Source organism: Scyliorhinus torazame, chromosome 18 (assembly GCF_047496885.1).
Source record: "Scyliorhinus torazame isolate Kashiwa2021f chromosome 18, sScyTor2.1, whole genome shotgun sequence".
Classification (NCBI taxonomy): Eukaryota; Metazoa; Chordata; class Chondrichthyes; order Carcharhiniformes; family Scyliorhinidae; genus Scyliorhinus; species Scyliorhinus torazame.
This window is the reverse complement of record NC_092724.1, coordinates 159,745,895-159,768,463: the sequence shown is the minus strand read 5'-3', so window position 1 is coordinate 159,768,463 and position 22,569 is coordinate 159,745,895. Positions and strand designations below refer to the sequence as shown.

At 57.3% G+C, this 22,569-nt stretch overlaps 1 protein-coding gene and 1 long non-coding RNA gene across 3 annotated transcripts in view; one reads left to right on the top strand and one right to left on the bottom strand.

Annotated features, from left to right (window-relative positions):
• LOC140395684 (myeloid-associated differentiation marker-like) overlaps nt 1–17,675 on the bottom strand; it is a 31,338-nt gene extending 13,663 nt beyond the window's left edge. The window contains exon 1 of the mRNA XM_072483753.1: nt 16,724–17,675. Within this exon, the coding sequence (XP_072339854.1) occupies nt 16,761–17,675 (915 nt within the window). The 3' untranslated portion in view covers nt 16,724–16,760. The remainder of the gene's footprint in view (nt 1–16,723) is intronic.
• A 145-nt stretch (nt 17,676–17,820) lies between these two features.
• LOC140395685 (uncharacterized) overlaps nt 17,821–22,569 on the top strand; it is a 137,527-nt gene continuing 132,778 nt past the window's right edge. Inside the window, exon 1 of one of the 2 annotated variants that reach the window (XR_011936276.1) lies at nt 17,821–17,959. This is a non-coding gene — a long non-coding RNA (uncharacterized lncRNA). The remainder of the gene's footprint in view (nt 17,960–22,569) is intronic. The other variant, XR_011936277.1, reaches the window with a different exon arrangement.

Genomic DNA, 22,569 nt, shown 5'->3' with positions numbered 1-22,569 from the left:
GGACGGCAGGGGGGACGGCGGGGGACGGCGGGGGGACGGGGGGGACGGCGGGGCATCGAGGGGGACGGCGGGGGCGAGGGGGACGGCGGGGCAGAGAGGGGACGGCGGGGGCGAGGGCGACGGCGGGGGCGAGGGGGACGGCGGGGGCGAGGGGGACGGCGGGGGCGAGGGGGACGGCGGGGGCGAGGGGGACGGCGGGGGCGAGGGGGACGGCGGGGGCGGGGCGAGGGGGGACGGCGGGGGCGAGGGGGACGGCGGGGGGCGAGGGGGACGGCGGGGGCGAGGGGGACGGCGGGGGCGAGGGGGACGGCGGGGGGCGAGGGGGACGGCGGGGGCGAGGGGGACGGCGGGGCGAGGGGACGGCGGGGGCGAGGGGACGGCGGGGCGAGGGGGACGGCGGGGCGAGGGGGACGGCGGGGGCGAGGGGGACGGCGGGGGGCGAGGGGGACGGCGGGGGCGAGGGGGACGGCGGGGGCGAGGGGGACGGCGGGGGCGAGGGGGACGGCGGGGGCGAGGGGGACGGCGGGGGCGAGGGGGACGGCGGGGCGAGGGGACGGCGTGGCGAGGGGGACGGCGGGGGCGAGGGGGACGGCGGGGGCGAGGGGGACGGCGGGGGCGAGGGGGACGGCGGGGGCGAGGGGGACGGCGGGGCGAGGGGACGGCGGGGGCGAGGGGGACGGCGGGGGCGAGGGGGACGGCGGGGGCGAGGGGGACGGCGGGGGCGAGGGGGACGGCGGGGCGAGGGGGACGGCGGGGGCGAGGGGGGACGGCGGGGGCGAGGGGGACGGCGGGGGCGAGGGGGACGGCGGGGGCGAGGGGGACGGCGGGGGCGAGGGGGACGGCGGGGGCGAGGGGGACGGCGGGGGCGAGGGGGACGGCGGGGGGCGAGGGGGACGGCGGGGGCGAGGGGGACGGCGGGGGCGAGGGGGACGCGGGGCGAGGGGGACGGCGGGGCGAGGGGGACGGCGGGGGGCGAGGGGGACGGCGGGGGCGAGGGGGACGGCGGGGGGCGAGGGGGACGGCGGGGGCGAGGGGGACGGCGGGGGCGAGGGGGACGGCGGGGGCGAGGGGGACGGCGGGGGCGAGGGGGACGGCGGGGGCGAGGGGACGGCGGGGGCGAGGGGGACGGCGGGGGCGAGGGGGACGGCGGGGCGAGGGGGACGGCGGGGGGCGAGGGGGGACGGCGGGGGCGAGGGGGACGGCGGGGCGAGGGGGACGGCGGGGGCGAGGGGGACGGCGGGGGCGAGGGGGACGGCGGGGGCGAGGGGGACGGCGGGGGCGAGGGGGACGGCGGGGGCGAGGGGGACGGCGGGGGCGAGGGGGACGGCGGGGGCGAGGGGACGGCGGGGGCGAGGGGGACGGCGGGGCGAGGGGGACGGCGGGGGCGAGGGGGACGGCGGGGGCGAGGGGGACGGCGGGGGGCGAGGGGGACGGCGGGGGCGAGGGGGACGGCTGGGGGCGAGGGGGACGGCGGGGGGCGAGGGGGACGGCGGGGCGAGGGGACGGCGGGGGCGAGGGGGACGGCGGGGGCGAGGGGGACGGCGGGGCGAGGGGGACGGCGGGGGCGAGGGGGACGGCGGGGGCGAGGGGGACGGCGGGGGCGAGGGGGACGGCGGGGGCGAGGGGGACGGCGGGGCGAGGGGGACGGCGGGGCGAGGGGGACGGCGGGGGCGAGGGGGACGGCGGGGGCGAGGGGGACGGCGGGGGCGAGGGGGGACGGCGGGGGCGAGGGGACGGCGGGGCGAGGGGACGGCGGGGGCGAGGGGACGGCGGGGGCGAGGGGGACGGCGGGGGCGAGGGGGACGGCGGGGGCGAGGGGGACGGCGGGGGCGAGGGGGGACGGCGGGGCGAGGGGGACGGCGGGCGAGGGGACGGCGGGGGCGAGGGGGGACGGCGGGGCGAGGGGGACGGCGGGGGCGAGGGGACGGCGGGGCGAGGGGGACGGCGGGGGCGAGGGGGACGGCGGGGGCGAGGGGGACGGCGGGGGCGAGGGGGACGGCGGGGGCGAGGGGGACGGCGGGGGCGAGGGGGACGGACGGGGACGGCGGGGCGAGGGGGACGGCGGGGGCGAGGGGGACGGCGGGGGCGAGGGGGACGGCGGGGGCGAGGGGGACGGCGGGGCGCGAGGGGGACGGCGGGGGCGAGGGGGACGGCGGGGCGAGGGGGACGGCGGGGGCGAGGGGGACGGCGGGGGCGAGGGGGACGGCGGGGGCGAGGGGGGACGGCGGGGGGCGAGGGGGACGGCGGGGGCGAGGGGGACGGCGGGGGCGAGGGGGACGGCGGGGGCGAGGGGGACGGCGGGGGCGAGGGGGACGGCGGGGGGCGAGGGGGGACGGCGGGGGCGAGGGGGACGGCGGGGGCGAGGGGGACGGCGGGGCGAGGGGGACGCGGGGGCGAGGGGGACGGCGGGGGCGAGGGGGACGGCGGGGGCGAGGGGGACGGCGGGGGCGAGGGGGACGGCGGGGCGAGGGGACGGCGGGGCGAGGGGGACGGCGGGGGGCGAGGGGGACGGCGGGGGCGAGGGACGGCGGGGGCGAGGGGGACGGCGGGGGCGAGGGGGACGGCGGGGGCGAGGGGGACGGCGGGGGGCGAGGGGGACGGCGGGGGCGAGGGGGACGGCGGGGGCGAGGGGGACGGCGGGGGCGAGGGACGGCGGGGGCGAGGGGGACGGCGGGGGCGAGGGGGACGGCGGGGGCGAGGGGGACGGCGGGGGCGAGGGGGACGGCGGGGGCGAGGGGGACGGCGGGGGCGAGGGGGGACGGCGGGGCGAGGGGGACGGCGGGGGCGAGGGGGACGGCGGGGCGAGGGGGACGGCGGGGGCGAGGGGGACGGCGGGGGCGAGGGGGACGGCGGGGGCGAGGGGGACGGCGGGGGCGAGGGGGACGGCGGGGGCGAGGGGGACGGCGGGGGCGAGGGGGACGGCGGGGGCGAGGGGGACGGCGGGGGCGAGGGGGACGGCGGGGCGAGGGGACGAGGGGGGACGGCGGGGGCGAGGGGGACGGCGGGGGCGAGGGGGACGGCGGGGGCGAGGGGGACGGCGGGGGCGAGGGGGACGGCGGGGGCGAGGGGGACGGCGGGGCGAGGGGGACGGCGGGGGCGAGGGGGACGGCGGGGGCGAGGGGGACGGCGGGGGCGAGGGGGACGGCGGGCGAGGGGGACGGCGGGGGCGAGGGGACGGCGGGGGCGAGGGGGACGGCGGGGGCGAGGGGGACGGCGGGGGCGAGGGGGACGGCGGGGGCGAGGGGGACGGCGGGGGCGAGGGGGACGGCGGGGGCGAGGGGGACGGCGGGGGCGAGGGGGGACGGCGGGCAGGGACGCGGGCGAGGGACGGCGGGGGCGAGGGGACGGCGGGGGCGAGGGGGACGGCGGGGGCGAGGGGGACGGCGGGGCGAGGGGACGGCGGGGGCGAGGGGGACGGCTGGGGGCGAGGGGGACGGCGGGGCGAGGGGGACGGCGGGGGCGAGGGGGACGGCGGGGGCGAGGGGGACGCGGGGGCGAGGGGACGGCGGGGGCAGGTGGGAGGCGGGGGGCGAGGGGGACGGCGGGGGCGAGGGGGACGCGGGGCGAGGGGGACGGCGGGGGCGAGGGGGACGGCGGGGGCGAGGGGGGACGGCGGGGGCGAGGGGACGGCGGGGGCGAGGGGGACGGCGGGGGCGAGGGGGACGGCGGGGGGCGAGGGGGACGGCGGGGGCGAGGGGGACGGCGGGGGCGAGGGGGACGGCGGGGGCGAGGGGGACGGCGGGGGGCGAGGGGGACGGCGGGGCGAGGGGACGGCGGGGGCGAGGGGGACGGCGGGGGCGAGGGGGACGGCGAGGGGGACGGCGGGGGCGAGGGGACGGCGGGGGCGAGGGACGGCGGGGGCGAGGGGGACGGCGGGGGCGAGGGGGACGGCGGGGGCGAGGGGGACGGCGGGGGCGAGGGGGACGGCGGGGGCGAGGGGGACGGCGGGGGCGAGGGGGACGCGGGCAGGGGACGCGGGGCGACGGCAAGGCGGGCGAGGGGGACGGCGGGGGCGAGAGGGGACGGCGGGGGCGAGGGGGACGGCGGGGGCGAGGGGGACGGCGGGGCGAGGGGGACGGCGGGGCGAGGTGGACGGCGGGGCGAGGTGGAAGGCGGGGCGAGGTGGGAAGGCGGGGCGAGGTGGAAGGCGGGGCGAGGTGGAAGCGGGGCGAGGTGGAAGGCGGGCGAGGTGGAAGGCGGGGCGAGGTGGAAGGCGGGGCGAGGTGGAAGGCGGGGCGAGGTGGAAGGCGGGGCGAGGTGGAAGGCGGGGCGAGGTGGAAGGCGGGGCGAGGTGGAAGGCGGGGCGAGGTGGAAGGCGGGGCGAGGTGGAAGGCGGGGCGAGGTGGAAGGCGGGGCGAGGTGGAAGGCGGGGCGAGGTGGAAGGCGGGGCGAGGTGGAAGGCGGGGCGAGGTGGAAGGCGGGGCGAGGTGGAAGGCGGGGCGAGGTGGATGGCGGGGCGAGGGGAAAGGCGGGGACGAGGGGGAAGGCGGGGACGAAGGGGGGAAGGCGGGACGAGGGGGAAGGCGGGGACGAGGGGGAAGGCCGGGGGACGAGGGGGAAGGCGGGGACGAGGGTGAGGGGGAAGGCGGGGGACGAGGGTGAGGGGGAAGGCGGGGACGAGGGTGAGGGGGAAGGCGGGGACGAGGGTGAGGGGGAAGGCGGGGACGAGGGTGAGGGGGAAGGCGGGGACGAGGGTGAGGGGGAAGGCGGGGGCGAGGGTGTGGGGGAAGGCGGGGGCGAGGGTGAGGGGGAAGGCGGGGGCGAGGGTGAGGGGGAAAGCGGGGGACAAAGTGGAGGGAGGAAAATTAAGACAACGAGATGAAATAAGAAGGGAGAGGGAAAAGAGGGAGAAAAAGCAGGTGGAAAAAGGAGGACACGACAGGGAGGCCGCAATTTATTGTGCGATGCTCAGTGAAAACAGGGTGTTTTCAAGTGGGGTTGCTCGGCTCTTGTTACCAAAAAATGTTCAGTGAATGTGATAACTGATCTGCTAGTGAGGGATTTTGTCATCAATGTAATGGTCAGGGTGGGGAGTCGTATGGGCTTCAACATGTGTTGGTCAGTGATGGAGGTGGTGTTGTTGGGAATGTAACAAACAGCCTGCACAATAAAGAATTGAGGGAATATTGGTTCCAATCACACAAAAGAACTTCAAACAGCTAGGTACTGCTCAGGAATGTCAAAACAGGTGGAGGTCTCCTCGAGACTGCTCCATGATTCAATAAGTTCTCCGACCCAACTGTTTTCATCCCATATCCCTCAATACCTTGTATTAACAAAAAGGAAGTTCAGAATTAAACTTTTTTCCCTTTTAAAAAAAAATTTAAAGTACCCAATTATCTTTTTCCCATTAAGGTGCAATTTAGTGTGGCCAATTCACCTTACACAGTTTTTTGTTTGTGAGGGTGAGACCCATGCAGACTCGGGGGAAAACGTGCAAACTCCACAAGGACACTGACCGTTGGGCCGGGATCAAACCCGGGTCCTCGGCGCCATGAGGAAGCAGGGCTAACCACAGCACCACCGTGCTGCCCTGAATTAAAAGATAGTTCTAATTGTGTAATTTAATGTGTGTAGAAGTATTTCCCAATCTCACGACTGAAAGATTTGCCTCTAATTTTTAAAACATGTCGTCCCCCACCAGCAGAAAATGCTTTTCCTATCTGCCCTATCTGTTTCCTGCTATCTTTGAGCAAATTGTCCTTCTAAATCCAGGAAATACAACCTTGGATTGTTTATCTTCTTTTGGTTATCCTTGTTTCATTCTGGTAAATCAATGTCACACTCATTCAAAGGGCAATATATCCTTCCAAGATGTGGTACCCAGAACTGCTTACAGGTGTGTTCGACTCAGAGGTCAGTACTAGCTGGAGGTGTATAATGACTATGGGTCTGTAACGAGTGTATGGTATAAGCCACTAAACAGTGGGAAGGAAATCGAGGAGCAAATTTTCAGTTAACTTTTCTAAAGATGCAAGAACTGCAGAGCAGTGATTATGGGGACTTCAATTACACCTACATCAAGTGCTGGGATAGCAGCAGTGTAACAGTCATGGAAGAATTCCAGAAATGCGCACAAGAGAGCTTTCTAATCAAATGTGTTTCCAGCACAATGAGGAAAGATGCAGTTCTGGGGAACAAAGTGGAATATGTGGAGAACATTGATCATAGTATAATCTATGCATGAGAAAAGGTTAGAGCTGACATAAATGAGTACCAAAAGTATTTTGTAAACATACAAATAGTAAAAGAGTAATCAAATGAAGAAAGGACTGACTAGGGTCATGGAAAGGATATTTTTGCAGAGGACAGGGTTATGGTGCTAAATGAATACTTAGCATCTGGTTTCACAAGAAAGAGGAAATATGTAACAGTAAAGGAGGAACTGATATTAGGATGGGATAAACATTTATAAAGAGGTACAATACTTAAAAGGATCGCAGAAAGTAGAAAAGTCACCCAGTCCAGAAGGGATGCATCCTAGATTATTGAGGGAAGTAAAATGGTGAAAATGCTACAGGTTTGGTCTACAATCGTCAACATATGTGGTGACAGAGGTTTGAAAATTGAGGGATTTGCCAATTATGGGCAAATGTTTAAAGATACCAATCTACGATAAATTGTCATTTGGAAAAATATAAGCTAATTTAAAAAGTCAGTGTGGATTTGCTAAAGGCAGGTTGCGTTTGGCTAGCTTGACTGAGTTATCTGAAGAAGTAACAGAGAGGGTAGTGAGGTTGATGTTGCATAAATGGACTTCCAACAAGGTATTTGACTAAGTATCACACAATAAACATGTTAGCAAAAATAAAACTCACGGGATTAAGGAGACAGCGGCAGCATGGACATGAAACTGGTTATGGGACAGGAAATAGACTGTAATGCTGAACGATTGTTTTGCAGACAGAGAGCTATGTTCCTTATGGATCGGTATTAGGACTATACTTGTTGAAGCACATTAAATATCCTGACACCCAGGGAATATTTCCAAAGTCTGCTGACGACAGGGAACTCGGGAAATGTAGTAAACAATGTGGAGTATTATAACAGACTACAGCGAGGGCAGCATGGTGGCGCAGTGAGTAGCACAGCTGCCTCACGGCACCGAGGTCCCAGGTTCGATCCCAGCTCTGGGTCACTGTGTGTGTGTAGTTTGCACATTCTCCCGTGTTTGCGTGGGTTTCGCCCCCACAAACCAAAAGATGTGCGGGGTAGGTGGATTGACCACGCTAAATTGCCCCTTAATTGGAAAAAATGAATTGGGTACTCTAAATTTATTAAAACAAATAACAGACTACAGCTGAACATAGACAAACTGATCAAATAGACAGAAACATAACAAATGAAGAACTCAGGAATGTGAAGTGATATATTTTAAGAAAAAGAGGTAATATTATCAAAACTTTACAACTTTAAAAGGGAATGTAGAAACAGAGACCCTGGGGCATATGTATACAAATCTTGGAAAGTTGGACAATTTGAGAAGGCTGTTAAAAAAAGGCACATGAGAGGCAGCACGGCGATGCAGTGGTTAGCACTGCTGCCTCATGGGCAGCACAGTGGTTAGCACTGCTGCCTCATGGGCAGCACGCGATGCAGTGGTTAGCTCTGCTGCCTCATGGGCAGCACGGCGACGCAGTGGTTAGCACTGCTGCCTCATGTGCAGCACGGCGATGCAGTGGATAGCACTGCTGCCTCATGGGCAGCACGGTGACGCGGTGGTTAGTACTGCTGCCTCATGGGCAGCACGGCGACGCAGTGGTTAGCACTGCTGCCTCATGGGCAGCACGGCAACGCAGTGGTTAGCACTGCTGCCTCATGGGCAGCACGACGACGCAGTGGTTAGCACTGCTGCCTCATGGGCAGCACGGCGATGCAGTGGTTAGCACTGCTGCCTCATGGGCAGCACGGTGACACAGTGGTTAGCACTGCTGCCTCATGGGCAGAAAAAATGAATTGGGTACTCTAAATTTATTTTAAAAAAAGCATTGCTGCCTTATGGCACCGAGGTCCCAGGTTCGATCCCAGCTCTGGGTCACTGTCCGTGTGGTGTTTGCACATTCTCCCCGTGTTTGCGTGGGTTTCACCCCCACAACCAAAAGATGTGTAGGGGAGGTGATTGGCCATGCTAAATTGCCCCTTAATTGGAAAAAATGAATTGGGTACTCTAAGTTTTTTAAAAAAGGCACATGGAATATTTGACTTTATCAATAGAGGAAAAGTTTACAAATGTAAGAAGCTATGCTAAACCTTCAGAAAACATTGGTTAGGCGTCAATTGGAATATTTTGTTCAATTCTGGACACAGGAAGGATGTCAAGGCTTTAGAGAATGTGCAGAAGAGATTTACCAGATCGGTACCAGGGATGAGAGACTCAAGCATGTGGACAGACTGAAGAAGCTGCAGTTGTTCTCTTTAGAACAGAAAATCTAAGACAAGATTTGGTAGTGTTGTTCAAAATCGTGAAGGGTTTTGATAGAGTAAATGAGGAGAAACTTTTTACAGTGGCAGAAGTATCGGTAACCAGGGGACACAGAAGGCAAACAAAAATTAGGCAACTTTTTTTAAACAAACCAAGTTATGATCCGGAGTGCATTGCAGGAAAGGGTGTTGGAAGTAGAAACAATTCGAAGGAAATTGGTACAAAAGGTGAAGTCACACGGGATCAGCGGTGGGCTGGCAAGATGGATGCAGAACTGGCAAGGTCATAGAAGGCAGAGAGTAGCGATGGAAGGATGCTTTTCTGATTGGAGGGCTGTGACTAGTGGTGTTCCGCAGGGATCAGCGCTGGGACCTTTGCTGTTCGGAGTATATATAAATGATTTGGAGGAAAATGTAACTGGTCTGATTAATAAGTTTGCAGACGACACAAAGGTTGGTGGAATTGCGGATAGCGATGAGGACTGTCAGAGGATACAGCAGGATTTAGATCTTTGTTGGAGACTTGGGCGGAGAGATGGCAGATGGAGTTTAATCTGGACAAATGTGATGTAATGCATTTTGGAAGGTCTAATGCAGGTAGGGAATACACAGTGAATGGTAGAACCCTCAAGAGTATTGACAGTCAGAGAGATCTACGTGTACAGGTCCACAGGTCACTGAAAGGGGCAACACAGGTGGAGAAGGTAGTCAAGAAGGCATACGGCATGCTTGCCTTCATTGGCCGGGGCATTGAGTATAAGAATTGGCAAGTCATGTTGCAGCTGTATAGACCTTAGTTAGGCCACACTTGGAGTATAGTGTTCAATTCTGGTCGCCACGCTACCAGATGGACGTGGAGGCTTGAGAGAGGGTGGAGAAGAGATTTAGCAGGATGTTGCCTGGTATGGAGGGCATTAGCTATGAGGAGCGGCTGAATAAACTTGTTTGTCTCTCACTGGAACGACGGAGGTTGAGGCGCGACCTGATAGAGGTCTACAAAATTATGAGGGGCATAGACAGAGTGGATAGTCAGAGGCTTTTCCCCAGGGTAGAGGGGTCAATTACTAGGGGGCATAGGTTTAAGGCGCGAGAGGCAAGGTTTAGAGATGTACGAGGCAAGTTTTTTTTTTTTACACAGAGGGTATTGGGTGTCTGGAACACGCTGCCGGAGGTGGCGGAAGCAGGGACGATAGTGACATTTAAGGGGCATCTTGACAAATACATGAATAGGATGGGAATAGAGGGATACGGACCCAGGAAGTGTAGAAGATTTTAGTTTAGTCGGGCAGCATGGTCGGCACAGGGTTGGAGGGCCGAAGGGCCTGTTCCTGTGCTGTACTTTTCTTTGTTCTTTGAGCATTCAATAAATACATAAGAGGAGACAATGTTCAGGCTGTCGGGAAAGAGGGAGGAAATCGGATTAATTGTATAGCTCTACCAAACAGCGAGCACAGGCACAATAGCCAAAATATCATTTTTTTGCCGTATCAAAATATGCCGTATCATGGTACGATTTAAAGTTCTCATCCTTGGGTTGAAATGCCTTCATGGGAGACTTCCGGGTGCGGCGATGACCAGCTGAGTCGCACGTTTCGGCAGCTCCCGGTGGAACGGACTTTAGGGCTCTTGATAGGAGCCCCAACGGCAATTTTAACGGCGAAAAACACCGTGCGGTAAACCAGAAGGGTGTTCCCCCTGGACACGGATGGAAAAAGGAGAGGAAAGTGGCCGGATTGCAGCGGATCCTTTGGAACAACGGCAAGGAAGGCAAGCAGAAACCAAGATGGCGGCGGAAGGTGGCAGTCTCATATGGGGCCCTGAACAACAAGAGTTCTTGAAACGCTGCGTGGAGGAGATAAAAAAGGAAATGAAGAAAGAGTTGTTGGCCCCGATATTACAGGCGATTGAAGGGCTGAAAGAGGAACAAAAGACCCAGGAGCAGGAGCTTCGGGTCGTGAAGGCGAAAGCAGCAGAGAATGAGAACGATATACAGGGCCTGGTGGTGAAGTCGGAGATACAGGAGGCACACCAGAAACGATCTGTGGAGAGGTTGGAGGCACTGGAAAACAACGCAAGGAGGAACAACTTGAGGATTCTTGGCCTTCCTGAAGGTGTGGAGGGGGCGGACGTCGGGGCATATGTGAGCACGATGCTGCACTCGTTAATGGGAGCGGAGGCCCCGACGGGTCCGTTGGAGGTGGAGGGAGCATACCGAGTTATGGTGCGAGGATCGAGAGCAGGAGAAACTCCCAGAGCCATAGTGGTGAGATTCCTCCGTTTTAAGGATAGAGAAATGGTCCTTAGATGGGCGAAGAAAACTCGGTGTAGTAAATGGGAGAACGAGGTGATCCGCGTTTATCAAGATTGGAGTGCGGAGGTGGCGAGAAGGAGGGCGAGCTTTAATCGGGCCAAACGGTACTTCACAAAAAGATAAAATTTGGAATGCTGCAACCGGCAAGACTGTGGGTCACATATCAAGGGAGGCACCACTACTTTGAGACGGCGGATGAAGCGTGGACTTTTATTGTAGAAGAAAAATTGGAATGAGTGGATTATGAAAATGAACGTTTGGACAAAGTGGTGGGGCGAATGGGGGGGGGGGCGAAGAGGGGTTTTATGTTTTAATCCTGCGGTATGGTAACTTTTCTCTCTCCCACAGGTGGTGATGGGGAGGTGGGGAGGGAGAGGAGATGGGGCGTTGGCCATGGGAGGCGGGGCCAAGGGAGAGGCGCGGGCTTGGTTCCCGCGCTATGATAATTATGGCGGGAATAGAGAAGCAGGAAGGAGGGGGCGTCGCACGGTGCGAGCCGTGATCACGGGGGGAAGCCGAGGTCAGCCAGAGTTTGCTGACTTCTGGGAGCAACATGGGGGGAGTAATTACGCTAGCGGGGGGTCTAGCGGGGGGGGAGGGGGGAATTACTGGGTTGCTGCTGCTGGGGAAAGGGGGGAGTGGGTACGGGAAAGGATGGGCGGGGGGGCACCGTCTGGGAGAGTTACAGCTGCGTGGGAACTGGGTGAGAAGCTGGAAAAAGATGATGGCTAACCGGCAAGGGGGGGGGTGGGAAGCCCCACAACTCGGCTGATCACGTGGAATGTGAGGGGGCTTAACGGGCCGATAAAGAGGGCACGAGTACTCGCACACCTTAAGAAACTTAAAGCAGATGTGGTTATGTTACAGGAAACGCACCTGAAACTGATAGACCAGGTTAGGTTGCGCAAAGGATGGGTGGGGCAGGTGTTCCATTCGGGGCTGGATGCGAAAAACAGGGGGGTGGCTATATTAGTGGGGAAGCGGGTAATGTTCGAGGCAAAGACTATAGTGGCGGATAACGGGGGCAGATACGTGATGGTGAGTGGCAAATTACAGGGAGAGATGGTGGTTTTGGTAAACGTGTATGCCCCGAACTGGGACGATGCCAACTTTATGAGGCGAATGCTAGGACGCATCCCGGACCTAGAGACGGGAAAGCTGATAATGGGGGGAGATTTTAACACGGTGTTGGAACCAAGGCTGGATAGGTCGAAGTCCAGGACTGGTAGGAGGCCAGCAGCAGCCAAGGTGCTTAAGGATTTTATGGAGCAGATGGGAGGGGTGGACCCGTGGAGATTCAGTAGACCGAGGAGTAAGGAGTTCTCGTTTTTCTCCTATGTCCATAAAGTCTATTCACGCATAGACTTTTTTGTGTTGGGTAGGGCATTGATCCCGAGGGTGAGGGGAACGGAATATACGGCTATAGCCATTTCGGATCATGCCCCACACTGGGTAGACTTGGAGATAGGGGAGGAAACAAGAGGGCGCCCACCCTGGAGAATGGACATGGGACTAATGGCAGATGAGGGGGTGTGCCTAAGGGTGAGGGGATGCATTGAAAAGTACTTGGAACTCAATGACAATGGGGAGGTTCAGGTGGGAGTGGTCTGGGAGGCGTTGAAGGCGGTGGTGAGGGGGGAGCTGATATCAATAAGGACACATAAAGGGAAGCAGGAGAGTAAGGAACGGGAGCGGTTGCTGCAAGAACTTTTGAGGGTGGATAGACAATATGCGGAAGCACCGGAGGAGGGACTGTACAGGGAAAGGCAAAGGCTGCATGTGGAATTTGACTTGCTGACTACAGGCACTGCAGAGGCACAATGGAGGAAGGCGCAGGGTGTACAGTATGAATATGGAGAGAAGGCGAGCAGATTGCTGGCACACCAATTGAGGAAAAGGGGAGCAGCGAGGGAAATAGGGGGGGTGAGGGACGAGGAAGGAGAGACGGAGCGGGGAGCGGAGAGAGTGAATGAAGCGTTCAAGACATTTTATAAAAAATTGTATGAAGCTCAACCCCCGGAAGGGAGGGAGAGAATGATGGAGTTTTTGGATCTGCTGGAAAGGCCCCGGGACCGGACGGATTCCCAATTGAATTTTACAGAAAATATTTGGACTTGCTCGCCCCGCTACTGACGAGGACCTTTAACGAGGCAAAGGAAAGGGGACAACTGCCCCCGACTATGTCAGAAGCAACGATATCGCTTCTCTTAAAGAAGGAAAAGGATCCGCTACAATGCGGGTCCTACAGACCAATTTCCCTCCTAAATGTGGATGCCAAGGTCCTGGCCAAGGTAATGGCAATGAGAATAGAGGAATGTGTCCCGGGGGTGGTTCATGAGGACCAAACTGGGTTTGTGGAGGGGAGACAGCTGAACACGAATATACGGAGGCTGTTAGGGGTAATGATGATGGCCCCACCAGAGGGTGAAACGGAGATAGTAGTGGCGATGGATGCCGAGAAAGCATTTGATAGAGTGGAATGGGATTATCTGTGGGAGGTGTTGAGGCGATTCGGGTTTGGAGAGGGGTATGTTAGATGGGTGCAGCTGTTGTATAGGGCCCCAGTGGCGAGTGTGGTCACGAATGGACGGGGATCGGCATATTTTCGGCTCCATAGAGGGACAAGGCAGGGATGTCCTCTGTCCCCATTACTGTTTGCACTGGCGATTGAGCCCCTGGCGATAGCGCTGAGAGGTTCCAGGAGATGGAGGGGAATACTTAGGGGAGGAGAAGAACACCGGTTATCTTTATATGCGGATGATCTGCTACTATATGTGGCGGATCCAGCGGAGGGGATGCCAGAAATAATGCGGATACTTGGGGAGTTTGGGGATTTTTCAGGGTATAAATTGAATATGGGGAAGAGTGAGCTGTTTGTGGTGCATCCAGGGGAGCAGAGTAGAGAAATAGAAGACCTACCGTTGAGGAAGGTAACAAGAGACTTTCGTTACCTGGGGATCCAGATAGCTAAGAATTGGGGCACATTGCACAGGCTAAATTTGACGCGGTTGGTGGAACAGATGGAGGAAGATTTCAAGAGATGGGATATGGTAGCATTGTCAATGGCAGGGAGGGTGCAGGCGGTTAAGATGGTGGTCCTCCCGAGATTCCTCTTTGTGTTTCAGTGCCTCCCGGTGGTGATCACGAAGGCTTTTTTCAAAAGGATAGAAAAGAGTATCATGGGTTTTGTTTGGGCCGGGAAGACTCCGAGAGTGAGGAAGGGATTCTTACAGCGTAGTAGGGATAGGGGGGGGCTGGCACTACCGAGCCTAAGTGAGTATTATTGGGCCGCTAATATTTCAATGGTGAGTAAGTGGATGGGAGAGGAGGAAGGAGCGGCGTGGAAGAGATTAGAGAGGGCGTCCTGTAGGGGGACCAGACTGCAGGCTATGGTGACAGCCCCATTGCCGTTCTCACCAAGGAACTATACCACGAGTCCGGTGGTGGTAGCTACACTGAAGATTTGGGGACAGTGGAGACGACATAGGGGAAAGACCGGAGCATTGGGGGGGTCCCCGATAAGAAACAACCATAGGTTTGCCCCAGGGGGAATGGATGGGGGATATGGAATGTGGCAAAGAGCAGGAATAACGCAATTGAAAGATCTATTTGTGGATGGGAAGTTTGCGAGTCTGGGAGCGCTGACTGAGAAATATGGGTTGCCCCAAGGGAATGCATTTAGGTACATGCAATTGAGGGCTTTTGCGAGGCAACAGGTGAGGGAATTCCCGCAGCTCCCGACACAAGAGGTGCAGGACAGAGTCATCTCAAAGAAATGGGTGGGGGATGGTAAGGTGTCGGATATATATAGGGAAATGAGGGATGAAGGGGAGACTATGGTGGACGAACTAAAAGGGAAATGGGAAGAAGGGCTAGGGGAGGAGATTGAGGAGGGGCTGTGGGCAGATGCCCTAAACAGGGTAAACTCGTCGTCCTCGTGCGCCAGGCTAAGCCTGATTCAGTTTAAGGTATTACACAGGGCACATATGACTGGAACACGGCTCAGTAAATTTTTTGGGGTGGAGGATAGGTGTGCGAGGTGCTCGAGAAGCCCAGCGAATCATACCCATATGTTCTGGTCATGCCCGGCACTACAGGGGTTTTGGATGGGGGTGACAAAGGTGCTTTCGAAAGTAGTAGGAGTCCGGGTCGAACCAAGCTGGGGGTTGGCTATATTTGGGGTTGCACAAGAGCCGGGAGTGCAGGAGGCGAGAGAGGCCGATGTTTTGGCCTTTGCGTCCCTAGTAGCCCGGCGCAGGATATTGCTAATGTGGAAAGAAGCCAAGCCCCCGGGGGTGGAGACCTGGATAAATGATATGGCGGGGTTCATAAAGTTAGAGCGGATTAAGTTCGTCCTAAGGGGGTCGGCTCAAGGGTCACCAGGCGGTGGCAACCGTTCGTCGAATATCTTGCGGAAAGATAGATGGGGGAAAAAAGAAGGCAGCAGCAGCAGCCCAGGACTTTGGGGGGGGGGGGGGGGGGGGGGTATAGCCTGTGACAAGGCAGTTGCCAATTAGGGCTAGTTTTCATTTTTGTTATTTAATATTTATTTATTTGTTGTTTTTTGTTTATATAAAAAAGGTCATTATTATCTGTATTGTTATAATGTTGTGTAAAGGATGCACAATGTACTGTGTTGGTTGACCAAAAATTTTCAATAAAATATTTATTAAAAAAAAAAAGAAATGCCTTCATGGCCTCAACAGCTGATCCACACCTTCAAACACAGGTACATAACATGCCTGGTGATTAATAATTGAAAACGTATAACATTTTGTAGGTACATTGTACATGTTTATATTTTAAAATGATGTACAGGTAATTCATGTTGCTATATAATAAATGCATGTGTCGAACATCTGTTAATACATAATTAATCTGGGCATCAAATAAGGGAATACCAGATTAGATTGGTGATATTTAGGATTGTACTTCTTCAAGCAAAGGAGACAGAGGATTTGATAGAGGCATGCACGATTATGACAGGTTTAGAAAAGGTAGATAAAGAAAAGTTGTTCACAAAAGTAATTTCAAAACACAACTGGATGGACACTAGACTGAAACAAACTTGCAGGGATACAGGGACAGTGCAGGGGAGTGGGTCTGTCTGGGTTCTGGGTTGCTCTACAGAGAACCAGCATGAACTTGATGGATGAATATAGCCTCCTTCTGTGCCAATTTGTTTCTATGTTTTTAAATTAACCCGATATATGTTTTATTTAATAATCATAATTGTGGGCGAACAACTCATAAAAGTAGCTATAAAATAGAGTATAATAAATAGAACAGGAGTAGAGTGACACGGTAGCACAGTGATTAGCACTGTTGCTTCACAGCGCCAGGGTCCCAGGTTCGATTCCCTGCTTGGGTCATTGTTTGTGCGGAGTCTGCATGTTCTCCCCTTGTCTGCGTGGGTTTCCTCCGGGTGCTCCGGTTTCCTCCCACAAGTCCCGAAAGACGTGCTTGTGATTGGACATTCTGAATTCTCTGTCTGTGTACCCGAACAGGTGCCGGAGTGTGGCGACTAGGGACTTTTCACAGCAACTTCATTGCGGTGTTAATGTAAGCCTACTTGTGACACGAATAAAGATTATTATATTAAATGGTGCCTTGAATAATATGTAATATTAGATATAGTAGTACATTGATTAACAAGCATGGGTATAATCGTAGCTGCAGCTGTGATTTAGTCAGATTTGGAGCTGTCATTGATGTGAATGGATATAAGAGAAGGCTGAGAGTAATGCCTGCTGCTGGCAGATGGGTAAATTGAAATGAAAATCGCTTGTCACAAGTAGGCTTCAAATGAAGTCACTGTGAAAAGCCCATAGTCGCCACATTCCGGCGCCTGTTCGGGGAGGCTGGTACGGGAATTGAACTGTACTGCTGGTCTGCTTTAAAAGCCAGCTATTTAGCCAGGAACATAAACCAATGTTTGTCACAGCGGCAGAGCAATACAACAGGAGAAAGAAAGGAGGAAAGGCGACTTACCCTGCCCGGGCTCTGGCCTTGCTGCCCAGCCGCGATGTCAGCTCCTGCGGCAGTTGAGTCTGGCGGAGCAGGCCAGGTCAGTCAGGTAGGCCAGGAGGTTGAGGGCGATCAGGGAGGTGGACGCCAGCAGCTGGTTCCGCCGGCAGTCCAGCCGCCGGCACTCGGCCAGCCAGTCGGCCTGGCGGGCGAGGCCGAGGGCCCAGGCGGGCAGCACGGCCAGGTGGAGCAGCGAGGCCAGGGCGCTGGAGGCCAGCAGCAGGCGGCCGGGCGGCAGCGGGCAGCAATCCCGGCACTCGCCCACCATCAGGGCAATGGCGGCCAGCGAGAGCAGCGCGCAGGCGCAGAGCGCGCCCAAGCACCACCGGAAGCCGGGGAATTGTGGGTGGGCGGCGGTTGCCAGGGTGACGGAGAGGACGCAGGCCAGGCCCACTTCCAGAACCTTCAGCAGGCCCGGCCCGCTGGCCATGTAGCCGCTCCTCTCCTCGGCCCGGGCGGCCAACAGCTCGGCCGAGTAGGCCAGGCAGGCCAGGCAGGAGGCCACGGTGGCGGCGGTCCGGTAGGGGCAGGGGAAGCCGCTGTGGTCCGGCGGCGGCGCGGAGGAAGAGGAGGAGGCCCGAGCCGGCCCGGCCGCGCTCAGCACCAGCAGCGGGAAGCTAACGGAGGCCGCCAGGTTCATGAGAGCGGCGAAGGCGGCCAGCGTGACGGGCAGGTTCTTCCAGGAGAGAGTGAGGAGGCTGTGCAACTGGGTGAACTCCACCAGGAAGATGAGCAGCGTGGCGACCAAGGAGAAGCCCCAGGTGAACATGGCGAAGGTGGCGAAGGCCCGGCTGGGGGGCAGCTCCCCGCCCGCCGCCGCCAGGCTGAAGGCCGCGCAGGTGAACAGCATCTCCAGCAGCCGCAGCACCGCCTTTGGGGAGGTCAGGTTACTCAGGTCGCTGAATCTGACCGGCATCGCTCCTCAGGTTAACGTCCAGCCGGCGCCAAGTTCCCGGAGGCGCTCAGGATGGGAGAGCTGTCGGCGCTGAAAGCGTCCCGAATGGGAAGCCACCCGGCTGTGACCTGCTGCACCTGCCCGTGTGTGTATAGAGGAGAGGGGGTTGGCCGCTCACGTTTCCTGTTTCGCTGGAAACTCTGAAGAGAACCGGTGCCTTGTCAGCTGCAAAGTGACCTACTTTAGTAACCACAATAGCAGCGATGCGAGCGATTGTCACGCTGAGGAAACCGCAGCTTGTTTAGGTGAGTCTAATCTTTGCAACACGAGGTAGCTGCTAGAATCGTCCATCAAATGCAAAACTGACTGGGCAGGAAAAGAGCAGCGGGTGTAGCAAACGTGCCTCCTAACCTCCTGGGCAGGGGCATCAGGTCTCGACACTTCCCAGCCATGTAATCACAGAATTATTACAGTGAGCAATTCCCGCAGTGCCGTTCCTCTCACTTTCTCCCCCTAACCCTGCACATTATTGTCTTTCTGATAACAATTGAGTCACCTTTGGATGTTTCCATTGCAACCCCCGCACTCTGGGGCAGCACATTACAGACCATAACCACTTACTGTGTGAACTCACTATTTATCACCTCACTTCTGTTTCTTTAGCCAAATAATTTAAATCTGTGCCACCTCACTTGTTTCACAGCACCAGGTCCCAGGTTCGATTCCCGGCTTGGGTCACTGTCTGTGTGGAGTCTGCAGGTTTTCCCTGTGTCTGCGTGGGTTTCCTCCGGGTGCTCCGCTTTCCTCGCACAAGTGCTGAAAGTCGTGCTTGTTCGTTGAATTGAACATTCTGAATTCTCCCTCTGTGTACCCGAACAGGCGCCGGAGTGTGGCGACTAAGGGATTTTCACAGTAGTGTCACTGCATTGTTAATGTAAGCCTACTTTCGACAATAATAAAGACTACTATTATGAGTGAGAACAATCCCTATCTACACCGCCCATACTCCTCAAGGTTTTGAATACCTCTCCCCGTTCAGCCATTTCTAAGTTCCTCATCCCTGGACCCATTCTAGTGAACCTTTTCTGTACTCTTCAATGCCTTTATACCTTTGCTAAAATGCAGCACCCAGAACTGGACACAATACTCCAGCTGAGACCAAACTAATGTTTTATACAAGTTCAGCCCAATTTCCTTGTTTTTGCACTCTATGCTTCTATTAATAAAGCCAAAGATACTGGCCGGGATTCTCCGTGCCGAAATCATGCTTGGCGTGGGGGCGGAGGAATGGACCTCAGACCTGCGAGCGGGTCCGACGCCGGGACGCGATTCTCCGGTCGCCGGAGAATCGCTGGCAGCCGCACGCGAGCAATTGAAATGGCGCCGGTTGGGGGCCGTTTAAAGAGGCTCCGCGGTCGACCAGCTGAGTTCCCACTGGTGTGGTTCTAGCATGGTTCCACTCGGCGGGAGCTTGGACCCGCGCCGGCCGTCCTGGGGGGGGGCAGGCCCGCGATCGTGGGCCGTGATCCGGGGATGTCTTCCGCGCCGGCCCACTGTGTGGCTCCGCCATGTTGCGCGGGCCCGGCGTGGAAGCACCCTCGGCTGGCAGTGCAGGGCCGCGTATCGCCGCCGGAGATGCGTGGAGCACTCCGGCGCTGTTCTGGCCCCCTGTGGGCCACGGAATTGCTAGGCCAGGAGGCCCATTGACGGCGACATGAAACACTCTGATGTTAACACCTGCATCAACACTTAGCCGCCGTATTGCAGAATCCCGGCCACTGTAAGCTTTATAAACTGTGCTCTCCCTGAAAATAACAGAAAATAAACACGGTCAATGATGGAAAACATTCGTTCAGACTCCCTCGGGTCATAAAAATCAGTCCAGAAGATTATGTGGACCAACTGTTACATTTGAAGGCATTTATGGCTGCCTACAGTGATACCACTGTTCTGACAGAATGGAGACAATTGGGTATTTCCTTCTTCCAAATGAACTCTGTTCCAGTCAAGAGCCAGTTCAGCTATCCCACCATAATATATTTCAAAGGCACACTATGTTCATTGTGTATCAACTGAGTGTTTAAGTGTATTCCACTGGTGGGCATTTGCTTCTGCTCTTGTATGGAGGGACAGACCAAAGCTGCGGTGCTTGGATTTGGAAATGCCATGTTTGTAGCATGTCCCCGAATAAACCTATCCTCTACTGCCTATCTAAAACAAAACACATTGTGTTCTACTCTGGAAAGAACTGATTAACATCAAGTCTCTCACTAGATGGACGTCCGGTGGCGGCATGTAGGAGGAGGTCGCAGGTTGGATGTCTCCTGCTCGAGGCTTGATTTTTTAGAATTTAATGCCTTTCCCAGGGGCAATTTTTCGTTAAATAAGTGCAGGAAGACATAAGGAAGAAGGATGTGCAAAACCCAAATGAAAGCTGCCGTGAAGATGGGGGCAAGTGAAGGTTTGCCGTTGAGTGGAAGGGTTGGCTTGACAACTGGAAGGATGGCTGTGTCACTGGGCGGGGCCACACTGTTCATGGCAGAAAAGATGACCAAGGTGATGGTTGTGTTCGCAAATTTTCTTTTATTTCCTTTTTTCATGTACTTTATGATCTGTTTTTTCTTCTTTTTTTTAAAGTTAGAGTATCCAATTCATTTTTTCCAATTAAGGGGCAATTTAGCGTGGCCAATCCTCCTACCTACACATCTTTGGGTTGTGGGGGCGAAACCCACGCAAACATGGGGAGAATGTGCAAACTCCACACGGACAGTGACCCAGAGCCGGGATCGGACCTGGGACCTCAGCGCCGTGAGACAGCTGTGCTAACCACTAGGCCACCGTGCTGCCCTACTTAATGATCTGTTGAGCTGCTCGCAGAAAAAATACTTTTCACTGTACCTTGGTACATGTGACAATAAAAATCCAATCCAAAATCCAAAGCACATGGAGGTATTGAAGAATAATAATAATTACTTATTGTCACTAGTAGGCTTCAATGAAGTTGCTGTGAAAAGTCCCTAGTCGCCACATTCCGGCGCCTGTTCGGGGAGGCAGGTACGGGAATTGAACCCGCGCTGCTGGCCTTGTTCTGCATTACAAGCCAGCTGTTTAGCCCACTGTGCTAAACCAGCCCCCAAGGAGATGATGGCAGCATTGAAGGTATTGGTGGAGGAGGTGATTGCCAGGTGAAGGCGGGGGTGTCGAGGACATCGGCCGAGGTGCGGGAGCAGGGTGAGAAACTGAAGGGAGTGGAAGAGGCCGTGTAGCAACACAGTGATCAGCTCACCTCGATGGGTGAGGAGCTGCAGAGTGGTGGAGGCCAGCAAGGTTCTGCAAACCAAAGTGGAGGACCTGGAAAATAGATCTAGGCGGCAAAATCTGAGGATCGTGTGCTGCCCAAAGGGGTGGAGGGCCTGAGGCCGGCGGAGTATATTGGCGGAGCTGTTGGGGAGGGGGAAGTTCCCTCCTGGTACAAACTGGATCAGGCTCATAGGGCATCCAGGCCTAAGCCGAAGGCAAATGAGCCACCAAGAGCAGTGATTATTTGTTTCCGTAGGTACCAAGTGAAGGCGAAGGTCCTGAGTTTGGCAAAGCAGAAGCCGTAGGTGCAACGGGCTGGAGTTGATATACATATATACCAGGACTTTACTGTGGAGTTGGCGAGGAGGCGGGTGGCCTTCAGCTGAGTGAAGATGGCACTTTATAACAGCAGTGTGCAGTTCGGCATAGTGTACCCAACTACGCTGAGGGTGAGCTACAACTCCAAAACTTTTATTTCAGGACAGTGGAAGCGGCGGAGGCGTTTGTGAAGGCAGAAGTGAGAAATGGGACTGAGGATTGGTCTTGAACTGAGCTTAGGGGGGTGGAGGAGTATATGTAACTCTATTTTTCATTGCATGTTATATGTGCTAAATGAGTTGAAGTTGCCTATTTGGACAAGGTAAGAAGTTTTGCAATGCTGGTTCTTTGCGGTTTGTATGTTGAAGGAGATTTCTTTGTTTTCCTGGGACCAGGGAGGGGAATAGAGGGGAGTGCGGGCTGGGCAGGGGCCTCCTGGATAGCTCAAGCTGGCCAGTGAACGGGACTGTGGTGGGGTGAGGGTCTGTGGCCATCAGAGCCTGGTAGAACAGGTTTTGATGGACCTAGGAGGTGTGAAAAGTTGGAGGAGGCGCCCGATACTGGGTGAGGTGTTTTCAAGAGGAAGTGGATGAGGGTGGGGAGGGGCTTGATGGTAACAATGGGCCGGGCCAAGCCCAGCGGGCAGGGCCTGGAGTTACGATGATGGTGGATAAGAATGGGCGGGGGGGAGGAAAGAAGAGACCCCCAGTTAGGATAGCTACGTGGAATGTGAGGGGTTTGTTGGAGGGAGGTTTTTCAGTGACATCTTAGAGGTGGTGCTCGTTAACTTGGAACCAAGGCCACCAGAAGCCATTTTCGGGGGGTCGGACCGACCCGGGCAAGATCGGCGGTATTGTTGTTTGGTTCCACTGTTTACGGATTGATTGTTAATTTATGCTTTTTACCTGGGATTTATAGGTGGATGTTTTGGTCTGTATATTGAGCGGGGTGCGGTTTGTGTGTGGGGGTTTGTTTTTTCTTTGGTTTTTATTGATGAAAATGTTGAAAACTAGGAGAATAAAAAGATTTTTGTTTTAAAAGTGTCTCACTAGATTTACTAAAAATGCTTGCTATAAGTGTCATCCTCCAACAAAGAGTTTTTTAATCTTGTACCATGTTTTGAATTGCGATAATAAATGTGCAGACGCAGGGATGATGGGCTTAATGGCTTCCTTTGTTGTGGATCTTTATGTCTTAAATTTTACACCTCCAGCCCCACTGCTCCATGAGGAAGTCTTAAACTGACTTTGAAATCCTCTCTATAGAGCGAGGATAGATCAGAAAGTGACTAATTCCA